The 23251-nt window shown below is 37.4% G+C and overlaps 1 protein-coding gene across 4 annotated transcripts in view; it reads right to left on the reverse strand.

The window, feature by feature from the left end:
• Nucleotides 1-421: 421 nt before the first annotated feature.
• PDLIM5 (PDZ and LIM domain 5) overlaps nucleotides 422-23251 on the reverse strand; it is a 235525-nt gene continuing 212695 nt past the window's right edge. For all 4 annotated transcript variants that reach the window (XM_068975732.1, XM_068975731.1, XM_068975730.1 and 1 more), the window contains 4 exons: nucleotides 20404-20584; nucleotides 16279-16399; nucleotides 5654-5769; nucleotides 422-3963 (listed from right to left, as the gene is read on the reverse strand). In XM_068975732.1, coding sequence (XP_068831833.1) covers nucleotides 3874-3963; nucleotides 5654-5769; nucleotides 16279-16399; nucleotides 20404-20584 — 508 coding nt within the window. In that variant the 3' untranslated portion in view covers nucleotides 422-3873. The remainder of the gene's footprint in view (nucleotides 3964-5653; nucleotides 5770-16278; nucleotides 16400-20403; nucleotides 20585-23251) is intronic.

Below are 23251 nucleotides of genomic sequence, written 5' to 3' on the forward strand. Positions count from 1 at the left end.
TGGCGGTTGCAGCATGTGGGCTCTCCTGTTGTGGCACATGGACTCCAAAGTGTGCGGGCTCAGCTGCTGTTTGCAGGCTTAGCTGCTCGGCAGCTTGTGGGATTTTAGTTCCCCAACCAGGGAGTAAACCCATGTCTCCTGCATTGCAAGGCGAATTCTTAACCACTGGACCACTAAGGAAGTCCCAACAACAAGTATTTTTTTAAAAGAAAGACAATAGAGCTTACTTATCTATTCATACCATTTATTGTGTACATGCTACATGCAAAGCATAAATATGGATTAAAATAAAATAATTGTGACAATATTTTCAAATATATTATGTTTCTGGGACATTCTGATGGGCAAATACCATAAAGGAGGAATGCTCCTGAGAATCAGCCTATCCTCTGAATATTATTTTTTCCCTTGATGACTTAATAGAAACCTTTTGTCCCCCCAAAAGAAAAACCAAGAGAACTTGTTTGTATCACTGCAGCCATTTATTTATTATGTGCACATTAAGGTTTATATATTGATTATATTTCTCATGTGGTTTTTAACTAGAAAATGTATCCAAAAGCAAAATAGCACAGACATATACAAACTGAAAAATGCAGAGAAACAGAAGATAGAGACTAATACATCTGGTAAATGATATATTGAGAATCCAAACCCATAACCTTAAAACATCTGGGGGTTGAAGGAGGACAAACTGAAGACACATCAAATTGTGTGAAATGATTCAGTGTGTTTTCCCTTCCCTTAAGTCTGAAAAGCCTCTCCTTTCAATAGCAATAACTAAATCCCAAATATTACCAAAATGTTAACATAACTCTAGATTCACACTTGAACAGGGAAGAGTATTTTCTATAGTAGTAGTCCTTGAAAATGGTACCATGAATACCGTTTTTGTTATAATCATTTTTAAACATAATGCTGTTTTGAAGATTTAAACTCTAATTTCTACTTGTCTTTTGCACAGTGACCAATGATCAGGTTTTAATTTTAGTTGCTAACTGTAACTTGAATCAATAAGAAATACGAATGCTACAAGTACATGTAGGGGGCATTATTTTTAGACAGCTACTTCAGTGAGCAACATTTTGTCCTTATAGACATGCTGTGCATTTAGAAACTGGGAAACCAAGTAGGGGATGTTTTAGAATCATATACTGTGATTTTAATCTGTATTATTCTAAGCACAACATTCCAAAATATACATTGAGAGAGACTAAAAGTAATGCTCTACAATAAGGAGGTAACAATTCAAAAATGCTACTGACATGGAATATTTATAATCAGAAAAATAAATATTCTGGGAGCTCACTAGAAGAATAAAGTGCTCTGCCAGTTATTAAAAGATTAATGCTAGTGTATTAAATATGGCATTCCCCACTATAAAATACAGAGATTCTTCTGGGTTAGTCAGTATTTATCTCACAGGATTAACTGTTTTAAGAATAGACAAAAGAAGGCTTTGCCACAGAAGCAAAGGACAAAAGACAAAGCCAAAGGCCAAAGACAAATGACGTTAGGAAGTGACATTATCCTTTTAGGGATAAAATTTAGAGAAATGCAACATTATGCTCCATGAATAACATGCAGAAAGAAAAGTGTAATAAAAGCAAAATCCTTAATATAACTTTATAAGAAATCCAGATCAAATAAAATTCTTTGAACAAAATACCCAAATGCCATTCCAATGCCACTGACTTATCAAATACTCTCTTGGCATATAATCTGTAAAGTGAACTCACTCAGTCGTGTCTGACTCTTAGTGACCCCATGGGCTGTAGCCTGCCAGGCCCCTATGTCCATGGGGTTTTCCAGGGAAGAATACAGGAGTGGGTTGCCATTTCCTTCTCCAGGCGATCTTCCGGACCTAGGGATCCGAGTCTAGGGATGCGAGTCTCCCGCACTGCAGGCAGACTCTTTACCATGTAAAAGCAAAACTGAAAAACAACAAAAAAATCTCTATCACACTAAAACAAAACCACCAACGTATTTTATGTCATGTAAAGCAAAGGACTGACACTAAGATACGTGACAATGCAGCGTGTCTTCTATGGGTGGTTTCAGCAGCAATGGGAAATATGGCACGATTCAGTTCCAGCTTTTAAAACACAACAGAAAAAACTCCTTGCGTCCCTACAAGATGCAGGGCAAGGGGACAGTTCTGGGTTGCCACTGGTGAAGCATTCAGTTTGCTACTTTGCGCCACACTTCTCATTCTTTTTATTCCCAGTTTATTCTTTTTATTTTATCCCAGTTTATTCTTTTTATTCCCACTTAATTACTATCTGCATATAATGTAAGTCTGCTAGACCATGAATTAGCAGCTTTCAGGACAGATACCTTGAACAGTTATTAGGGAGGTTAAACAAATACTGTAGCCTAATACCCTGCTCTCTAACAAACATGCACACAATGAAAGTGAAGTCTCAAGTGATGGATGAGTCGGGCAGGGGGTGGGGCTCAGTCTCAACTATAAAAGCACCCTTCCCCAAACAAATCCAAGTGATAACTTAGTGTGATCATGGGCTTTTGTCCATTCTGGAAACAAACAAAAAAACTATCAAATGCCATAATCTCTTCTCACTGGGCAAATATCAACAGGATTCACGCTCTTACCACAGTTATTTCTAAATTTACGTGGTATCTACATAATTTTTTTCCCTAAAATGAAGAAAACAAAGAACAAGCTGGTCTGAGTAATTAATCATGTTCCTCTCTATACTATCAAACCTCTGTGAACAAAAGCTTTCCAAACTTCATGATTACTTTTAGAAGTGGTTCATTTATTATTGAAAAAGAACTACTAAAAGAAAAAAAAAATCTAAATTTCTATCATATCCCCAAACCAATATTTTATTTTTCTAATGTAGAACTGAACAAAAAAAAAATTACTCTGCAAAGAGAACTTTCAAACCTTCATCAGTCAATAGTATAACACGAACTGATCAAATTGACTCACTGTCTAAAAAGGGGGAATTTTAAAAAATTTCTGATCCAATCTTTTGATTTACCATCACTCCCAACCACATTCTTTTCTATTTATTCTCTTTAAAGAGAGAGACAACTTTCAGAGTCCAAAGTTATTCAACAAGCTCTTTACCTCAGCTTAAGGGAAGGGAAAAAAAATAGTTTGACTGACATAGGTGGTGAAACATACACAATTAATAGAAAATGGTCATATTCTAATAATAGGCAAAAAATTGAAATTTATAAGCTATGTGGTAGCTTTTTTGGGGTGGAGGGAAATCAGACAAAAATATAACATCTCCTATTGACAAGACATGTTTTGATCAAAATTTCATTGGCCTTTGCTATTGGAATGATCAACTGTAAAGACAACAACAACAAAAAAATACAGTTTAAAAAACCTGACACCTACTATTGATAAAATTCTCTGTTTAAACTCCTATTTACTGTTTTAAAGATAAATGCTATTTTTTTTTTAAAGAAAAACACAATGTTTCATTTAAGTGTAAGGCATTTCATTGTCTTTTTATAGATTCACTCAAAACTACCTAACATGGAAAGTTTAGTTATTTCAGCATAGAAGTTGAAGGTTTTTATTCTAAAATTTAATTCTTCACTAATTTATTCTAAGATGAATTTAATAGTAAACCAGGAAATTGATTTTTATAAAAGTTACTTTATGGGCAGAAAATACAGGGAAAAAAGTAATAATAAACACCAAACTGTTTCTTTACTTTATGAAGCCAAATATTTCCTCAGAGACTTGGTTTTCAAAGCTTGGAATTTATCCCCTGAGGGCCACTATTATTTTTCAAAACTTCATATAAATATTAAATCTAAAAATTAATTGGTAATTTAAAATTTCCTCTTTCTCTTCAAATTTCTTCTCTTCCCCTGGACAGTTGACTTTTAAAAATTCACAGAATGAGCATGTTTCTTGCAAAGTGGCTTGTCCTTCTTAGAGAAAAAGGTCTGACCTTCCAAACTTTCACAACATACCTGAAAAAGAAGCATTATTTGAGAGAATGTCATTATCTTGTCAACTATGCCTAAAAAGGGGAAAATGATTCTTCACCCATTGGATAGTACGACAAAACACTTCAGTTGGTTGTGTCAGACCTCCTAACATTTCACGATTACTATAACATTCCATGTCATCTTTCAAATGCATGAAGAATGACTTTTCTCTGGAATGCATTTTAGTTTATTTAAACTTATTGATCATTATTTTTCTTAATTGGGAATGAATATTTGGCCATAGTGAAAAAATTAACACATAAAGCGGTCACATTAAACATAATTTCTATTCTCAAATTCTAATCAATGTTTTAAACCTGCCTCCTGTTGTAGAGACCCAAGGCATTAAGGAAAACAAACCAAAAAAATCCAACACAGGTGCTTTGCCACACACATATCTAGGCCCCTAAGTATACAAGCACAGAAAACCCAAGTGTGCTATGCTTTGTCACTTCAATCATGTCTGATTCTTTGCAAACCCATGGACTGTAGCCCGCCGGGCTCCTTGTCCATGGGGATTCTCCAAGCAAGAATACTGGGATGGGTTTCCATTTCCTTCTCCAGGGCATTTTCCCAACCCAGGGATCGAACCCAGGTCTCCTGCATTGTAGGCAGATTCTTTACTGTCTGAACCACCAGAGAATACCTGAGAGTTCTTTTAAATTCATTTCTTTGTCTCTTTTCTTGTTTGTTTCTTATTAAGAAAACTGTAGCCCACATCTGGCTGCTGGATGTTATACTGTCAGTTAGCTATTCACATTTATGTCTTCTTATCTTTCCTACTGTCTTTGCTAATTTTAATGCTCCTGAGTGGGCTTCCCAGGTGGCTCGGTGGTAAAGAATCTGCCTGCTAATGCAGGAGACGCGGATTTGATCCCTGAATCCGAAATATCCCCTGGAGAAGGAAATGGCAACCCACTCCAGTATTTTTGCCTGGAAAATCCCATGGACAAAGGAGCCTGGGAAATTATGTGACTTCAATTAACTAGTCATTTCCCCCTTCATACAATGTTATTAAAAACTATTAAAAATATTAAATATAATTAAAAAAAATCAACCATCTGAATAGAGTATCTTTATTAAATATTTATTTCTAAATTAAAAAAATATATATCTTAGGTTAAAGTTAACGCTGAATCAATATTTATCATAAAAATAAAACCAAAAATACTATAATATGAAATGAGACAGGGAAATATATTACTACAAGTTTATTTTAGTCTCAAAAAGAAAAGAATATTCATAGACTATTGCTAAGGAAGGAAATGGATCAACATATAGTTTACTAGCAGTTATTGAGTCACTAACAGATATTTATGAAAGTTTACTTCTATTTTAAGAACTACCTGTTTTCATAAATTACTAAAGACACTCCAATAAAACATAGTTTAAAAAATGTAAAATAATCTTACTGTTTTTAAGAAATTCAAATCTTCTCCTTATAAACAAAAATGTATTAAGAATATTTTTCTAAAGGCTTAAGCACCTTCTTTTTGTGCCAAACAATTTTGAAAAGTACCAAAACTTTTAATGAACTTGACTTTCAAAACCACTGTAAAACATTTCTAGGTTTGAGAGACTGATAGCTAGAAAAACCGTTATATCCATTTAGTGCTCAGGCTAGAACTGGCCATACTGTGCTCCTCTGAATGGGAAACAGGAGTTTACTTACTGAGCATACAAAACAAGTGTCGTGCCAGGTATACCCCAGAGCTTCCAGGAACATGTCGCCAGCTTCTATGGGAAATTCACATCCACGGCATATAGTACCGAAGAGGGCATAATAATCTGTATTGGGGCAGGGGTGGGGCAGACGTAATTGAAACATGACAAAGATGTAGAATGAGAGCTTTCAGAGAGCAGCAACAAAATGAGAATTAAATGAGATGATAAAGATATATAGAAAAATGTTCAAATGGCATAACACCTGACCTGAGCATTATGTGTAATTTATTTCAGTTTACCCTTAGAAAACATTATATATACAACTTAACATTCTTTATTATATTTTTCTATATGTTACTTCTCAGTTCTGTCCAGCTTATTAAAGGCCCAAATGTATATGAAGATCACTGTTCTCTGATAAGTTATCAATAAGCATATTGTTTCAATATAATAAATGAGAAGGTCCAATCACTAGAAACAATAAGACTAATGAACATAAATCATGAAAAACGTAAGAAAAAACCTTCTTTCCCGCAAAATTTCATAGCAAATCTACTTGGTAAGGAAGAAACAGAAGTCACAGGAAACCTTCATGAATAAATGCTGTGACAGAGTTCCTAGCTGGATTGTATCACAACAATATTAGCCATTTTTTTCTTCTGCTATATTTTCCTTCCCATTTTACAACTTCATGCTAAAATTCCTTATCCAGAGAACACCTCTTACTTGACAGTTATAAAGTATTAATGTCTTCCTTCTGGAGAAAGCAGTTTTGACAAGATGTTTATCATTACTAAATTAGAACTTACTGGCAATTTTCTTTTATGCAGCTACCCTTACTATGTGTTTTCTTTTTTTTTTTTTCTCTTTGCAAAAGAATTTTTTTTTATTCTACTTTATTTTACTTTACAATACTGTATTGGTTTTGCCATACATCAACATGAATCTGCCACGGGTGTACACGTGTTCCCAATCCTAAACCCCCCTCCCACCTCCCTTCCCATACCATCTCTCTGGGTCATCCCAGTGCACCAGCCCCAAGCATCCTGTATCCCGCATCGAACCTAGACTGGCGATTTGTTTCTTATATGATATTATACATGTTTCAATGCCATTCTCCCAAATCATCACACCCTCTCCCTCTCCCACAGAGTGCAAAAGACTGTTCTATACATCTGTGTCTCTTTTGCTATCTCGCATACAGGGTTATTGTTACCATCTTTATAAATTCCATATATATGTGTTAGTATACTGTATCAGTGTTTTTCTTTCTGGCTTACTTTACTCTGTATAATCAGGTCCAGTTTCATCCACCTCATTAGAACTGATTCAAATGTATTCTTTTTAATGGCTGAGTAATACTCCATTGTGTATATGTACCACTGCTTTCTTATCCATTCATCTGCTGATGGACATCTAGGTTGTTTCCACGTCCTGGCTATTGTAAACAGTGCTGCGATGAACATTGGGGTACACGTGTCTCTTTCAATTCTGGTTTCCTTGGTGCGTATGCCCAGCAATGGGATTGCTGGGTCATAAGGCAGTTCTATTGCCAGTTTTTTAAGGAATCTCCACACTGTTCTCCATAGTGGCTGTACTAGTTTGCATTCCCACCAACAGTGTAAGAGGGTTCCCTTTTCTCCACACCCTCTCCAGCCTTTATTGCTTGTAGACTTCTGGATCACAGCCATTCTGACTGGTGTGAAATGGTACCTCATTGTGGTTTTGATTTGCATTTCTCTGATAATGAGTGATGTTGAGCATCTTTTCATGTGTTTGTTAGCCATCTGTATGTCTTCTTCAGAGAAATGTCTGTTTAGTTCTTTGGCCCATTTTTTGATTGGGTCATTTATTTTTCTGGAATTGAGCTGCAGGAGTTGCTTGTATATTTTTGAGATTAGTTGTTTGTCAGTTGCTTCATTTGCTATTATTTTCTCCCATTCTGAAGGCTGTCTTTTCACCTTGCTTATAGTTTCCTTTGTTGTGCAGAAGTTTTTAATTTTAATTAGATCCCATTTGTTTATTTTTGTTTTTATTTCCAGTATTCTGGGAGGTGGGTCATAGAGGATCCTGCTGTGATGTATGTCAGAGAGTGTTTTGCCTATGTTCTCCTTTAGGAGTTTTATAGTTTCTGGTCTTACATTTAGATCTTTAATCCATTTTGAGTTTATTTTTGTGTATGCTGTTAGAAAGTGTTCTAGTTTCATTCTTTTACAAGTGGTTGACCAGTTTTCCCAGCACCACTTTTTTTTTTTTTTTAGCTTTTTATTTTTTTAATTTTAAAATCTTTAATTATTACATGCGTTCCCAAACATGAACCCCCTTCCCACCTCCCTCCCCATAACATCTCTGTGAGTCATCCCCATGCACCAGCCCCAGAATGGCATTCTAACATGTATACTATCATGTAAGAATTGAATCGCCAGTCTATGTCTGACGCAGGATCCAGCACCACTTGTTAAAGAGATTGTCTTTAATTCATTGTATATTCTTGCCTTCTTTGTCGAAGATAAGGTGTCCGTAGGTGTGTGGATTTATCTCTGGGCTTTCTATTTTGTTCCATTGATCTATATTTCTGTCTTTGTGCCAGTACCATACTGTCTTGATGACTGTGGCTTTGTAGTAGAGCCTGAAGTCAGGCAGGTTGATTCCTCCAGTTCCATTCTTCTTTTGCAAGACTGCTTTGGCTATTCGAGGTTTTTTGTATTTCCATACAAATTGTGAAATTATTTGTTCTAGCTCTGTGAAAAATACTGCTGGTAGCTTGATAGGGATTGCACTGAATCTGTAGATTGCTTTGGGTAGTATACTAATTTTCACTATATTGAATCTTCTGATCCATGAACATGGTATATTTCTCCATCTATTAGTGTCCTCTTTGATTTCTTTCACCAGTGTTTTATAGTTTTCTATATATAGGTCTTTAGTTTCTTTAGGTAGATATATTCCTAAGTATTTTATTCTTTTTGTTGCAATGGTGAATGGAATTGTTTCCTTAATTTCGTTTTCTACTTTCTCATTATTAGTGTATAGGAATGCAAGGGATTTCTGTGTGTTGATTTAATATCCTGCAACTTTACTATATTCATTGATTAGCTCTAGTAATTTTCTGGTGGAGTCTTTAGGGTTTTCTATGTAGAGGATCATGTCATCTGCAAACAGTGAGAGTTTTACTTCTTCTTTTCCAATTTGGATTCCTTTTATTTCTTTTTCTGCTCTGATTGCTGTGGCCAAAACTTCCAGAACTATGTTGAATAGCAGTGGTCAAAGTGGGCATCCGTGTCTTGTTCCTGACTTTAGAGGAAATGCTTTCAATTTTTCACCCTTGAGGATAATGTTTGCTGTGGGTTTGTCATATATAGCTTTTATTATGTTGAGGTATGTTCCTTCTATTCCTGCTTTCTGGAGAGTTTTTATCATAAATGGATGTTGAATTTTGTCAAAGGCTTTCTCTGCATCTATTTAGATAATCATATGGCTTTTATTTTTCAATTTGTTAATGTGGTGAATTACATTGATTGATTTGCAGATATTGAAGAATCCTTGCATCCCTGGGATAAAGCCCACTTGGTCATGGTGTATGATCTTTTTAATGTGTTGTTGGATTCTGATTGCTAGAATTTTGTTAAGGATTTTTGCATCTATGTTCATCAGTGATATTGGCCTATAGTTTTCTTTTTTTGTGGCATCTTTGCCAGGTTTTGGTATTAGGGTGATGGTGGCCTCACAGAATGAGTTTGGAAGTTTATCCTCCTCCACAATTTTCTGGAAGAGTTTGAGTAGGATAGGTGTTAGCTCTTCTCTAAATTTTTGGTAGAATTCAGCTGTGAAGCCGTCTGGACCTGGGCTTCTGTTTGCTGGAAGATTTCTGATTACAGTTTCAATTTCTGTGCTTGTGATGGGTCTGTTAAGATTTTCTATTTCTTCCTGGTTCAGTTTTGGAAAGTTATACTTTTCTAAGAATTTTTCCATTGCTTCCACGTTGTCAATTTTATTGGCATATAATTGCTGACAGTAGTCTCTTATGATCCTTTGTATTTCTGTGTTGTCTGTTGTGATCTCTCCATTTTCATTTCTAACTTTATTGATTTGATTTTTCTCCCTTTGTTTCTTGATGAGTCTGGCTAATGATTTGTCAATTTTATTTATCCTTTCAAAGAACCAGCTTTTGGCTTTGTTGATTTTTGCAATGGTCTCTTTTGTTTCTTTTGCATTTATTTCTGCCCTAATTTTTAAGATTTCTTTCCTTCTATTAATCATGGGGTTCTCCATTTCTTCCTTTTCTAGTTGCTTTAGGTGTAGAGTTAGGTTGTTTATTTGACTTATATCTTGTTTCTTGAGGTATGCCTGTATTGCTATGAACTTTCCCTTTAGCACTGCTTTTACAGTGTCCCACAGGTTTTGGGTTGTTGTGTTTTCATTTTCATTCATTTCTATGCATATTTTGATTTCTTTTTTGATTTCTTCTGTGATTTGTTGGTTATTCAGAAGTGTGTTGTTCAGCCTCCATATATTGGAATTTTTAATAGTTTTCCTCCTGTAATTGAGATCTAATCTTATTGCATTATGGTCAGAAAAGATGCTTGGAATGATTTCAACTTTTTTGAATTTACCAAGGCTAGATTTATGGCCCAAGATGTGATCTATCCTGGAGAAGGTTCTGTGTGCACTTGAGAAAAAGGTGAAATTCATTGTTTTGGGGTGAAATGTCCTATAGATATCAATTAGGTCTAACTGATCTAATGTATCATTTAAAGTTTGCATTTCTTTGTTAATTTTCTGTTTAGTTGATCTATCCATAGGTGTGAGTGAGGTATTAAAGTCTCCCACTATTATTGTGTTATTGTTGATTTCCCCTTTCATACTTGTTAGCATTTGTCTTACATATTGCGGTGCTCCTATATTGGGTGCATATATATTTATAATTGTTATATCTTCTTCTTGGATTGATCCTTTGATCATTATGTAGTGGCCTTCTTTGTCTCTTTTCACAGCCTTTGTTTTAAAGTCTATTTTATCAGATATGAGTATTGCCACTCCTGCTTTCTTTTGGTCTCTATTTGCGTGATATATCTTTTTCCAGCCCTTCACTTTCAGTCTGTATGTGTCCCTTGTTTTGAGGTGGGTCTCTTGTAGACAACGTATGTAGGGGTTTTGTTTTAGTATCCATTCAGCCAGTTTTTGTCTTTCGGTTTGGGCATTCAACCCATTTACGTTTAAGGTAATTATTAATAAGTATGATTCCGTTGCCATTTACTTTATTGTTTTGGGTTCTCGTTTATACACCCTTTTTTGTGTTTCCTGTCTAGAGAATATCCTTTAGCATTTGTTGGAGAGCTGGTTTGGTGGTGTTGAATTCTCTCAGCTTTTACTTGTCTGTAAAGCTTTTGATTTCTCCTTCATATTTGAATGAGATCCTTGCTGGGTACAGTAATATGGGCTGTAGGTTATTTTCTTTCATCACTTTAAGTATGTCTTGCCATTCCCTCCTGGCCTGAAGAGTTTCTATTGAAAGATCAGCTGTTATCCTTATGGGAATCCCCTTGTGTGTTATTTGTTGTTTTTCCCTTGCTGCTTTTAATATTTGTTCTTTGTGTTTGATCTTTGTTAATTTGATTAATATGTGTCTTGGAGTGTTTTGCCTTGAGTTTACCCTGTTTGGGACTCTCTGGGTTTCTTGGACTTGGGTGATTATTTCCTTCCCCATTTTAGGGAAGTTTTCCACTATTATCTCCTCAAGGATTTTCTCATGGTCTTTCTTTTTGTCTTCTTCTTCTGGGACTCCTATAATTCGAATGTTGGAGCGTTTCATATTGTCCTGGAGGTCTCTGAGATTGTCCTCATTTCTTTTAATTCGTTTTTCATTTTTCCTCTCTGATTCAATTATTTCTACCATTCTATCTTCTACTTGACTAATCGTATCTTCTGCCTCTGTTATTCTACTATTTGTTGCCTCCAGAGTGTTTCTGATCTCATTTATTGCATTATTCATTATATATTGACTCCTTTTTATTTCTTCTATTGACTCTTTTCTATTGACTCTTTTTATTTCTTCTTCCTTGTTAAACCTTACTTGCATCTTCTCAATCCTTGACTCCAGGCTATTTATCTGTGATTCCATCTTTATTTCAAGATTTTGGATCATTTTCACTATCATTATTTGGAATTCTTTATCAGGTAGATTCCCTATCTCTTCCTCTTTTTTTTTTTGGTTTGGTGGGCATTTATCCTGTTCCTTTACCTGCTGGGTATTCCTCTGTCTTTTCATCTTGTTTATATTGCTGCGTTTGGGGTGGCCTTTCTGTATTCTGGCAGTTTGTGGAGTTCTCTTTATTGTGGAGTTTCCTCGCTGTGGGTGAGGTTGTATCAGTGCCTTGTCAAGGTTTCTTGGTTAGGGAAGCTTGTGTCAGTGTTCTGGTGGGTGGAGCTGGATTTCTTCTCTGGAGTGCAATGAAGCGTCCAGTAATGAGTTATGATATGTCACTGGTTTTGGAGTAACTTTAGGCAGCCTGTATATTGAAGCTCAGGGCTGTGTTCCTGTGTTGCTGGAGAATTTGCGTGGTATGTCTTGCTCTGGAACTTGTTGGCCCTTGGGTGGTGCTTGGTTTCAGTGTAGGTATGGAGGCGTTTGATGAGCTCTTATCAATTAATGTTCCCTGGAGTCAGGAGTTCTCTGATGTTCTCAGGATTTGGACTTAAGCCTCCTGCTTCCGGTTTCAGTCTTATTTTTACAGTAGTCTCAAGACTTCTCCTTCTATATAGCACCATTGATAAAACAGAAAGATGAAAAGTTTCATCTTTCAGTGAGGGACACCCAGAGAGGTTCACAGAGTTACATGGAGAAGAGAAGAGGGAGGAGGGAGTTAGAGGTGACCCGAATGAGATGAGGTGGAATCAAAAGAGGAGAGAGCAAGCTAGTCAGTAATCACTTCTTTATGTGCACTCCACAGTCTGGACTGCTCAGAGATATTCACGGAGTTATACAGAGAAGAGAAGAGGGAGGAAGGAGACAGAGGTGGCCAGGAGGATAAAACGGGGAATGAAAAGGAGACAGATCCAGCCAGTAATCAGTTTCCTAAGTGTTCTCCACCGTCTGGAACATGCAGAGATTCACAGAGTTGGGTAAAGAAGAGAAGGGGGAGGGAGGAGACAGAGGCGACCTGGTGGAGAAAAAGGAGAGTCCAAAGGAGGAGAGAGCAGTCAAGCCAGTATTCTTGTTCAAGTAAAAATGGGTACTGAAGATTGGGTTTTTGAAGGTACAAAATTGATAACAAATACCAAAAAGCAAAGATTAAAAATCTAGAGTAGAGGTTGGATTTTCAAAAGTACAATATTAAAAAAAAGAAGAAGAAGAAAAAAAACAAAGTCACAAGAATTATTAAAAAATATATATATATATGAAGTTTGCTTTAAAAATAGGGTCTTTTTTTTGAAAAGTAATAGTAGGTTATAAAAATGAAAATTAAAGGAGTAATAGAGGACTTAAAAATTTTTTTAAGTTAAAAAAAGAAGAAAAAGAAAAAAAAAAGAATGATCATAAAAATAGTACAGATGTATCTAGGACTTTCTCTGGTGTTGTGGGCAGTGTGGGGTCAGTTCATTTTCGGGTAGTTCCTTGGTCCTGCTTATATTTCTCAAGATCTATAGGCCCCTCCCTATGTAGCCAGTACTAACGACAGGGTTTTAATCTATTGCACCTGTCACTTCCAAGGCGGTTCCCTCTGTTTAGCTTCTTCTGTTTGCTGGTCTCTTCAGTGTCTGATTTCTGCCCTGACACTAGGGGGTGGTGGTGGGCACTTTTTTAGGCTCACTTGTTCAGTCGCGCTGTGGGGAGGGAGGGACGCTGCAAACAAATAACACTGGCGTGTGCTCGCAGTGTCTCTAACGGCACACACAGCTCAGGCTCTAGGCTGCTCCACTGGGGACCTTCTGAGGCCGGCCCTGGGCTGCATGCACCTCCCAGGTCTAAGCTGCTCAGGTTCAGGCACTCAGGTAGTCCTCAGAAGCACAGACTCGATTGGGCCTGCGTTTTGTGCCCTTCCCAGGTCCGAGTAGCTCAGATGTTTGACGAGCGTGGTCACTGCGACTTATCGCCTCTTCCGTCCTTGCTGCTCAGTTTTCTGGGTGTATAACTGGCACAGCTTCTCAGGCAGATGATGACTGTCCAGAACCCCAAGAAGTCTTAGTTATCAAAGAATCCTGCTTGCAGTTTGGTAGATAATGTCTCTCTGGGGCTGCGATTGCCCCCTTCCAGCGCTTCCGGCTCTGGCTGCCTGTCACCAGAGGAGGATGGTCTGCAGCCGGCTAATTCTGTTCCGTCCTTTGTTCTGTGTGCGGTCCTGGTGGTGTCTTATGTTAGAGCTTTTCCCGTGGTAGCTATCCCACAGTCTGGTTTACTAGCCCAAGTTAGTTCGCTCTGGTTACCCTCGGGGCATTCGGGCCCGATCCTTAAAAAGCAATGCAGCCCACGCCTCCCTGCCCAGCCCCCGCTTGCTAATGGTGGACGCAGGCATCTGCGCTGCTTCTCCACTGGGGACGTTACCGTTGGGCCTGTAATCTGTGGGTTTTAATTATTTATTTTTGCTCCCTGTTATGTTGCCCTCTGTGCTTCCAAGGCTCTCCACAGACTCGGCAGTGAGAGTGTTTCCTGGTGTTTGGAAACTTCTCTCTTTTTAAGACTCTCTTCCTGGGACGGAGCTCCCTCCCTACCTCTTTTGTCTCTTTTTTTTGTCTTTTATGTTTTTTCCTACCTCTTTTTGAAGACAATGAGCTGCTTTTCTGGGTGCCTGATGTCCTCTGCTGGCATTCATAAGTTGTTTTGTGGAATTTACTCAGCGTTTTTAAATATTCTTTTGATGAATTTGTGGAGGAGAAAGTGGTCTCCCCGTCCTGTTCCTCCACCATCCATACTATGTGTTTTCACTCATGGTTCACTCTTTGAGACTTCTAATCCCATCTGGGCTAGAGGAGAAAGTAAGCTGCCATCTGCAACTTGAGTCACCTTTCTCAGCAATCCTCAATACTCCTTGGTGCCATCTGCTCAGCACACACCCACAGAGTCCTACTGTGTGTTGGGTGCTTGTTTAGGCGCTGGTTAGAGGCACACTGCTGTCGAAGATAGATGTGGTTGTTCTCCACATGGGGCTTATATTCTCACTGGGATCAGGATGTCATCAATTACGTTTTAAAAATAAATGATAGCAAACAACTTCAGATTGTGATAAGGATCATAAAGGAAAGACAAGGGTGATGCAATAGAGAATAATTGGGGGAGGTGTTTAACACTATATTACAGAAGGGGTTAGGAAAGGCCTCCATGAGGAGATAAGACCTGAGCTGAGATTTGAAAATAAAAGAGGGGGAAGAACCATTTCAGAAAACCTGGGAAAGAAAATTCCAGTCAAAAGAGACAAGTACAAAGGCCTTGAGGCAGGAGACCTCAGTAGGTTCAGAAACAACACAGGGGCCAGGTATGGCTAAGAATCCAGTGACATTCTCTAGAACCCAAAAAATCAGGTGGAGGAGATGGGGTTGGCAAAGCCGGCCTCAGGCAGGAATATAGTTTTTCCTCTAGTGGAAGCCATAAGGTATCAGGCACAATCTGATTCACATTCAAAAAAATATTACTACAGCTATCTGAGGGTTGGAGGAAAGAAGATAAACCATTTTAGCTGGCAATTATAATGCCCAGGCAAAGGGTAAGAGTGAACTGGATTTAGTGGGGACAGTTGAGGTGAGAGAAATGGATCAATTCAATATCCACTGGGGATAGAACTGTTAGAATTTACTAATTAGATTGGGCAAAGGGTCAAGTCGTGGTCAACAGCCTCAAATTAGAAGCTTACTGCTTCTTTAACTTGAATATTGTGGAATATCCCCTTCGTCCAGTACCACCCTTTGAACTGCAAAGTAGAACTACAATAAAACCCCATGGGGGAATGCAGTGGTACTAAGTGGAGGCATAATCAAGGGAAAATATTTTATTTTTTGAAAGATGTATGTTTTATAGTAATATCTAAGTGAGAATAACATTAATAAATAAGTGCTATGAAAGCTCACTTACAACTTTTGGGAAGGAAAAGGAAGTGTTTAGAGTTTAGGTAACAGCACAAATGTAGTAGATTGGCATTAATACTTAGAGCTTGTTTTCTTAAAAATATTCTCACCAAGGGAACAAACCATGATTAACCTTGCCATTCAGTAAACATAACAAAGGATTCCAATTTGTTGTCAAGGCAGTTGCCTTCAAGAGCATATCAATATCCTATTCAAAAGTTGAACATTTCTCATGTTTATAATCACTCAAAATCCACTAGTGGAGTGTAAAAGAAGGCTTTAAGCTATACAATCCCATATGACTTATATCCATAACTTATAGGAGGTTCAAGAAAAATAGTCTAAGTAACTGCCTATACATATACTTTTCTTAATGAAATTGATAATATCTGATTTTGACAAAGTCTATAAAAATTTTATACACTTTTTGGCTATATATTTACAGTAACATTAGGTACTCATAAAACCTTTAGTGAAACTATACTATTTTGCTTAGCATTTTCTTTCAAATTGATAGCAATATAGGGGTTTTATATTCACTTACAACTTAAGAAACTATGAGCTTAAAGATCTTACCAGTCTCACAGTAGGGCTCACCATCCTCCAAGTGAAAAACATTATTACGAATAGGCTTTCCACAGGCCACACACACAAAACAGGAAACATGCCAAGTTTGTTTCAAAGCATTGATGACTTCCTGTTACAGAAAGGTAATTGGATGTAAAGAAAGATGGTACATATTTTACCAGCTGTACCAATACAGTCCTTTTAAATTGACCCCAAAGTAGACATACATGCTCTGTCTTTGCCTAAGCTTTTCATCTAAGGAATTGGAGATATTTAAGGACAGACTCACAGATCATCTAAACTGATGCACTATATAAAATATATGTTTTTCACAACTACACAATAATAAACTTACTTAAAGAATGATTAGTGTTATTTAAACATATAAATGTGGTGAATAAAAGTAAGTCTTTCATAAGTGTTTGCTACACTACTGCTTTCCCTCAAAGGGTGTCAGGAAATGTTAACTTGTAATGGTTTCACAATATTATCTTGAAAATGTCATGAAGGAAGGGCAAAACATTTTAAAACTAAAACAAACCTATACATTGTCCCCTGTTGGAAGCAACAACTTAATCAATGTAATCCAATCATGTTTAACACGTTTATGATTTTGAAAATCAGCTATGACTATACTAAGCACATATTCAAATGAGTGTCTAAAATTTGAACCATAGAACATGGATTCTAGTCAACAACAGTCCTATGGTTATAAATACCAAATGTCAAAGACTTGGACCAGATTTTAATTAGTAAAAGAAAGTTTGAGAATTTTGCTTTGCAAAGAATCATTTCTTTGAATTGAGAGAAAGAGATGGAGCTATTAGAAATCATTCTTGAAGAGTAGTTAGTAATACAGGAACTTACTCTTTCCATAATAATTATCACAAAAATGGGAAGCTATAAGTAGTATGGTTACAGTTCTGTAAATGAATTACTTATCAGGAGCAAACTGGAAGAAAACACATCCTACAGGTTAAGAGGATCTATCTGGGACTGATAAATATATAGGTCATTTTAATTTTATTCTTTACATTTTTGTATTTTTTAATTTCTGTGGAGTGAAACATTTTCTAATAAAAAACTGTCAAAATAAAATGATACTGTGAAGTCATTAGCCATAGAAAATGCCCCAGTTCACTACTGAAGAACAATGGGAAAAAACAACAGTTATCTAGCCCCAAAGAGATCACTATGAGCATGGACAACAAGTGAAACATTCAACCAAATAATAACCAAGGCTTCTAGTATCTACTCAATTTTATATCCTGAGACAGATTACTATCCCATCTTCAACAGGTTCAGTTCAGTTCAGTTCCTCAGTTGTGTCCAACTCTTTGCAACCCCATGGACTTCAGCATGCCAGGCTTCCCTGTCCATCACCAACTCCTGGAACTTGCTCAAACTCGTGTCCATCAAGTCAGTGATGCCATACAACCATCTCATCCCCTGTCATCCCCTTTTTCTCCTGCCTTCAATCTTTCCCAGCATCAGGGTCTTCTGTAAGGGGTCAGTTTTTCGCATCAGGTGGCCAAAGTATTGGAGTTTTAGGTTCAGCATCAGTCTTTCCAATGGATATTCAGGACTGATTTCCTTTCACATTGACTAGTTTCACCTCCTTGCAGTCCAAGGGACTCTTAAGAATCTTCTCCAACACCACAGTTCAAAAGCATCAATTCTTTGGCACTCAGCTTTCTTTATAGTCCAACTCTCACATCCATACATGACTACTGGAAAAACTATAGCCTTGACTAGACAGACCTTTGTTGACAAAGTAATGTCTCTGCTTTTGAATATGCTGTCTAGGTTGGTCATAACTTTCCTTCCAAGGAGTAAGCGTCTTTTAATTTCATGGCTGCAATCACCATTTGCAGTGATTTTGGAGCCCAGAAAAATAAAGTCAGCCACTGTTTCCACTGTTTCCCCACCTATTTGCCATGAAGTGATGGGACCAGATGCCATGGTCTTAGCTTTCTGAATGTTGAGCTTTAAGCCAACTTTTTCACTCTCCTCTTTCACTTTCATCAAGAGGCTCTTTAGCTCCTCCTCACTTTCTGCCATAAGGGCGGTGTCATCTGCATATCTGAGGTTATTGATATTTCTCCCGGCAATCTTGATTCCAGCTTGTGCTTCCTCCAGCCCAGCGTTTCTCATGATGTACTCTGCATATAAGTTAAATAAGCAGGGTGACGATATACAGCCTTGACGTACTCCTTTTCCTATTTGGAACCCATCTGTCATTCCATGTCCAGTTCTAACTGTTGCTTCCTGACCTGCATAAAGGTTTCTCAGGAGGCAGACCATAACGTAAGATTATCAAACAACTAAAACACAATCCAGAAAACTTGTCCCTTTAGTAAAGTTCTGGTGTATGTTCAAAGCAACGAGCTGAAGATTTCATTTCTTAGAACCTCATTTGGTGCTAAAACTCTTACTTGATTTTGTTTTATTAATCATTCTAGAATCCATACAACACTTTTATATACTAAAACTGTACTAATGGAGTCTACTTATTTTCATTTAAAAAGGTATAGCCTGAATTATCCTCCTGTTTTCCTCTCTACATATTGTACAAATTAATAATACAGAAATATTTCACATAGTATATTTATAATTTTAAAGTGTCTTGAAAGTTTTAGACTCATTTAAAGATGTATTCTAAAATTTGTGGCTGTTGTCCATTCACTAAGTTGTGTCCGACTCTTTGCAACACCACAAACTATAGCACACCAGGCTTCCCTATCCTTCACTATCTCCCGGAGTTTGCTCAAACTCATGTCTGTTGAGTCAGTGATGCCATCCAACCATCTCATCCTCTGCTGTCCTCTTCTCCTCCTGCCCTCACCCTTTCCCAGCATCAGGGTCTTTTCCAATGAGTTGATTCTCACGTTAGGTGGCCAAGTATTGGAGTTTCAGCTTCAGCATCAGTCCTTCCAATGAATATTCAGGGTTGATTTCCTTTAACTGGTTTGATCTCCTTGCTGGCCAAGGGACTCTCAAGAGTCTTTCTAACACCACAATTCAAAAGCATCAATTCTGTGGCGCTCAGACTTCTCTGTGGTCCAACTCTCTCATCTGTACATAATTGCCATAGCTTTGGCTATAGGGAACTTTGTCAGCAAAGTGTTTTTTCTGCTTTTTAATATGCTGCCTATGTTTGTCATAGCTTTTATTTCCAAGCAGCAAGCATCTTTCAATTTCATGGCTACAGTCACTATCCACAGTGATTTTCAAAAGCAAGAAAATAAAATCTATCACTGTTTCATACTCTTTTCTCTCAATGGGAATAAATTAGAGCTTCATTATTACACTGTCATATTGGGAATATTAGAACTCAGCAATGTAATTTCCAAATTTTGTGTGAGTTGTATGTAGGTGTTTTGTATGAGTCCAGTCACCTTAGCTACTTCTAAAGTAAAATTTCAACTGCTGGTCACCCATAGGAAATCCCTTACCCTTACTTCACAACTCCAAATGGGTATTCCAGAATAGAAAATTCATTCATTCATCATTATTTACTATGTATCTGAATCCTAAATTACTACCTTTTTGTAAAAAAAAAAAAAAAAAAAGGCGTGGTTTGATTATTTTTCTATCGCATGTATACCCTCATAAACCTGAGGTTATATTTTTAAACATATGAATTCAAGAAAAATGTATCACTTATAAGCCTCATGTTTTATATATTTCATGAAATCTGTGTCCCGTGCTTGAACCCTGACAAATGGGGAAATGCTGCTCTTATAAAAGTGATGGAATTTAATTTAAAACAGTGAAGGTGTCAGTTCTGAGAACTCAGATGTGTGTGGTCCTGTGCGACCTCTTCATTCCTGAGCAAACAGGGTCCTGTTGAGGCAGCACACCCACAGTAAATTATTTTTTCCCCACAGTGGCTAGACTTTTACCAGACAACCCAGCACTCAGTAAGACAAAACCAAAGACAACTTAACCCCATGAGTCCAATATACTTCTACAGAGGTCTATTTAGTTTTGCTTTACAAAAATAAATAGTGATGAAAGCAGAGAGGAGATCAGCAAGAAGAAAATAAAAAGTAAAAATGATGGAAGGGTTTCATACCAAAAAATTGTTCTGCTTTAAAACTCACTCAGAGTGAAAAGGTTTCCAATACTCACTCCAAGGATCTTCCTTTGGCATCGACCACATTCAGGAGCAAAGAATTTCTCATAGCACAGCTCACAATACAGGGCTCCTTGTTCCTCTACAAATCCAATGTAGGCCATCGTATTTTTGCAGTGAGCACAGTTAAATTCTTCTGGGTGCCAAGATTTCCCCAATGCCACTAGGAATGGTCCCCTGCCAAAAGAAAAGAGATCAAGTTGGCTTTGGAATAAAAGTTTCTAGTTAGCTTGAATAGGAACTCTTATTTGCAATGTCCAAACAATTAAATACTTGCTCAATTCTCCTTCTTAAGGACTTAACACATGGGTGCTGGCAATTTACACAGAACTCTCTGTGCACTGAAGTGAAAAGGACCGGCGAGAGGAATAAGCACTTAAGGAACTCCTTCAAGAAAGGCCCTGGTTTTCTGTCTTCAAGGGATCTGGTAATTAGGTTTTCTGAGCTGCAATGACTGAGTGTGTCATGATAACAACTGATAATGAAAATATTAACTGTGACAGAAAAAGAAGTAACCCGGGAAACATATATGGGTTAGGCAGAAATGAGAGCTTGAGATTTCTATAAAATAAAATTTTTAAAATCTCAATTTGGTAATGTCAGAGTCTTAAAAACAGTAACAATTATTACTGGGGGTGGGGGGGGGGAACATTCTAGTCAATTTCTCTTCCCCATACATTGTTTCATATACTTATTTTTTCACAACTTTATTAAACATATCAAATCTTCACCCTCCAAAAGAATACGGAAATTATAAACTGGATATTAGAGGTGACTTAAAGCTACTTAGAAAGGCTTTATTTAATTCAAACATGACCGATTTTTAATGCACATTTGTATCAAGGTAAGAAAATGTTTGTAAAGAGATTTCTTTTCCATTAAATACTATACAGCCATGAACTGATAAGATGGGTTCCGTTCGCCTGACAGGCATCCATTATGAAGCTTTATCTAGTCATGAAGCCTGCGGAGATTACCTATTCTAGGTTCAGCAACACACTTTTCAGTAGCTACATCACACTAATCTTTACTCATAGAGCGGCTTTACCCCCAAGGCACTTTTACACTTATCTAATTTGTCCATGCAACATTCCTGTGAGACAGACCAGGACAGTTATTACGAACTCAGTTTAACAGATGGAGAAGCTGAGATACAGAATGTTCAAAGATATGACATATATCAAAAATCATTGACTGAATGAAGGCCAGAGGCTTAACTTCCTGATTTCTATTACATGGCTCTAGTCAACTGATATTCTGCCTCTGATTACATTACCATCAATTATTATCACTGAGTGACCACAGGGTAACTAATTCTTAGTAAGCATTGGATATTTGACCTTTAGGCAGACAATTAATGGGAAAAGTCACAGCAATGAGCATCACAAAGTTAAAACATTTTTTAGCCTTTGACAATAACCTTTGTATTCAGTAACTATCTCCTGCTGGGAAATTCTTTGCAAATATATTGTTTTCTCAGAACTAGCACCTAATTCTCTGAGAATCAAGCAAGTTGAAAGGCTTTTGATGAATGATTAAAATGTGTTCTGTGGGGTGTAAGAAAGTAATTTTTACCGTGTGTGTGTGCTCAGTCGCTCAGTTGTGGCCGACTCTTTGTGACCTCATGGATTATAGCTGACCACACCACTGTCACGGGATTCTTCAGGCAAGAATACTGGTAGTACATTGACATTCCCTTCTCCAGGGGATCTTCCTGACCCAGAGATCAAACATGGGTCTCCTGCATTGCAGGTGGATTCTTTACCATCCAAGCCACCAGGGAAGCCCCATTTTTTTACCCTACTTTTTGTTTGAAGTGAAGTTGCTCAGTCATGTCCAACTCTCTGTGACCCTAACTCTTTGCGACCCCAACTCTTTGCGACCCCATGGACTGCAGCCTACTAGGCTCCTCAGTCCATGGAATTTTCCAGGCAAGAGTACTGGAGTGGGTTGCCATTTCCGTCTCCAGGGGATCTTCCCAACCCAGGGATTGAACCCAGGTCTCCCGCATTGCAGGCAGACACTTTATCGTCTGAGCCTTGTTTCTTATTGCTATTATGATGCCATTTTGCATAAGCAACTTTCAACATTTGAGAAAAGTAGTTTATTATTGTTATTATTTTTAAACTTTAGGGTATCATTTTTGTTACCACTAGTAAGGAATGCCTTTTGTTAATTAATTCTCACCAGAAAATAAAAGATCTATAGATCACTTACTATGTAACAGAATATGGCACTTTTGGTAGGTTTTCCCTCTATTTTCAACTGGTTTATAAACAGTTCTACTTAACACTTCATTCATTTTCTCAATATACATCTGGCAAGTAGTTTACCTTCAAAGATAAGCCAAGGAGTCAAAAGCTCAAAGGACAGGCACAAAGCGACCAAGTTTTAGGAGTGCACTGCACTTTTCCCCAGGTGGGTATCTTATTATGTTTGTCTGAAAAATCTGCCATGCTAAATTGACTATGACCATAACACAGAAGCAGAGGATGGTGGAACTTCGAGGTTTTATGCTACCATTTGTCTAGACCTTAAAGCAGATTCAAACCTATTTACTAGGTAGTATGTATCAGGGCACATCTTCAGCTCATCCAGAAGGGTGGATGGCCCCTTGATGCCAGTATCCTTATTGTATCTTTATCTGATTTCTCAGTTCGCAAAACAAGTCAGTTGAACCTCGATTTCCACATTCTGTTGAAGTGTAAATATTAGTATGCACTTGGAAGAAAGTTTTCCTCTTGAAACAAGCCTATCAGTGCTACCAAATATTTAACAAACTTCACCTGAGGGGGTAAAAAAAGACATTTGAGAACAGCCAATTGAGGAACATACAACTATTTC

The sequence above is a fragment of the Capricornis sumatraensis genome, chromosome 7, assembly GCF_032405125.1.
Source record: "Capricornis sumatraensis isolate serow.1 chromosome 7, serow.2, whole genome shotgun sequence".
In the NCBI taxonomy this organism is placed as follows: Eukaryota; Metazoa; Chordata; class Mammalia; order Artiodactyla; family Bovidae; genus Capricornis; species Capricornis sumatraensis.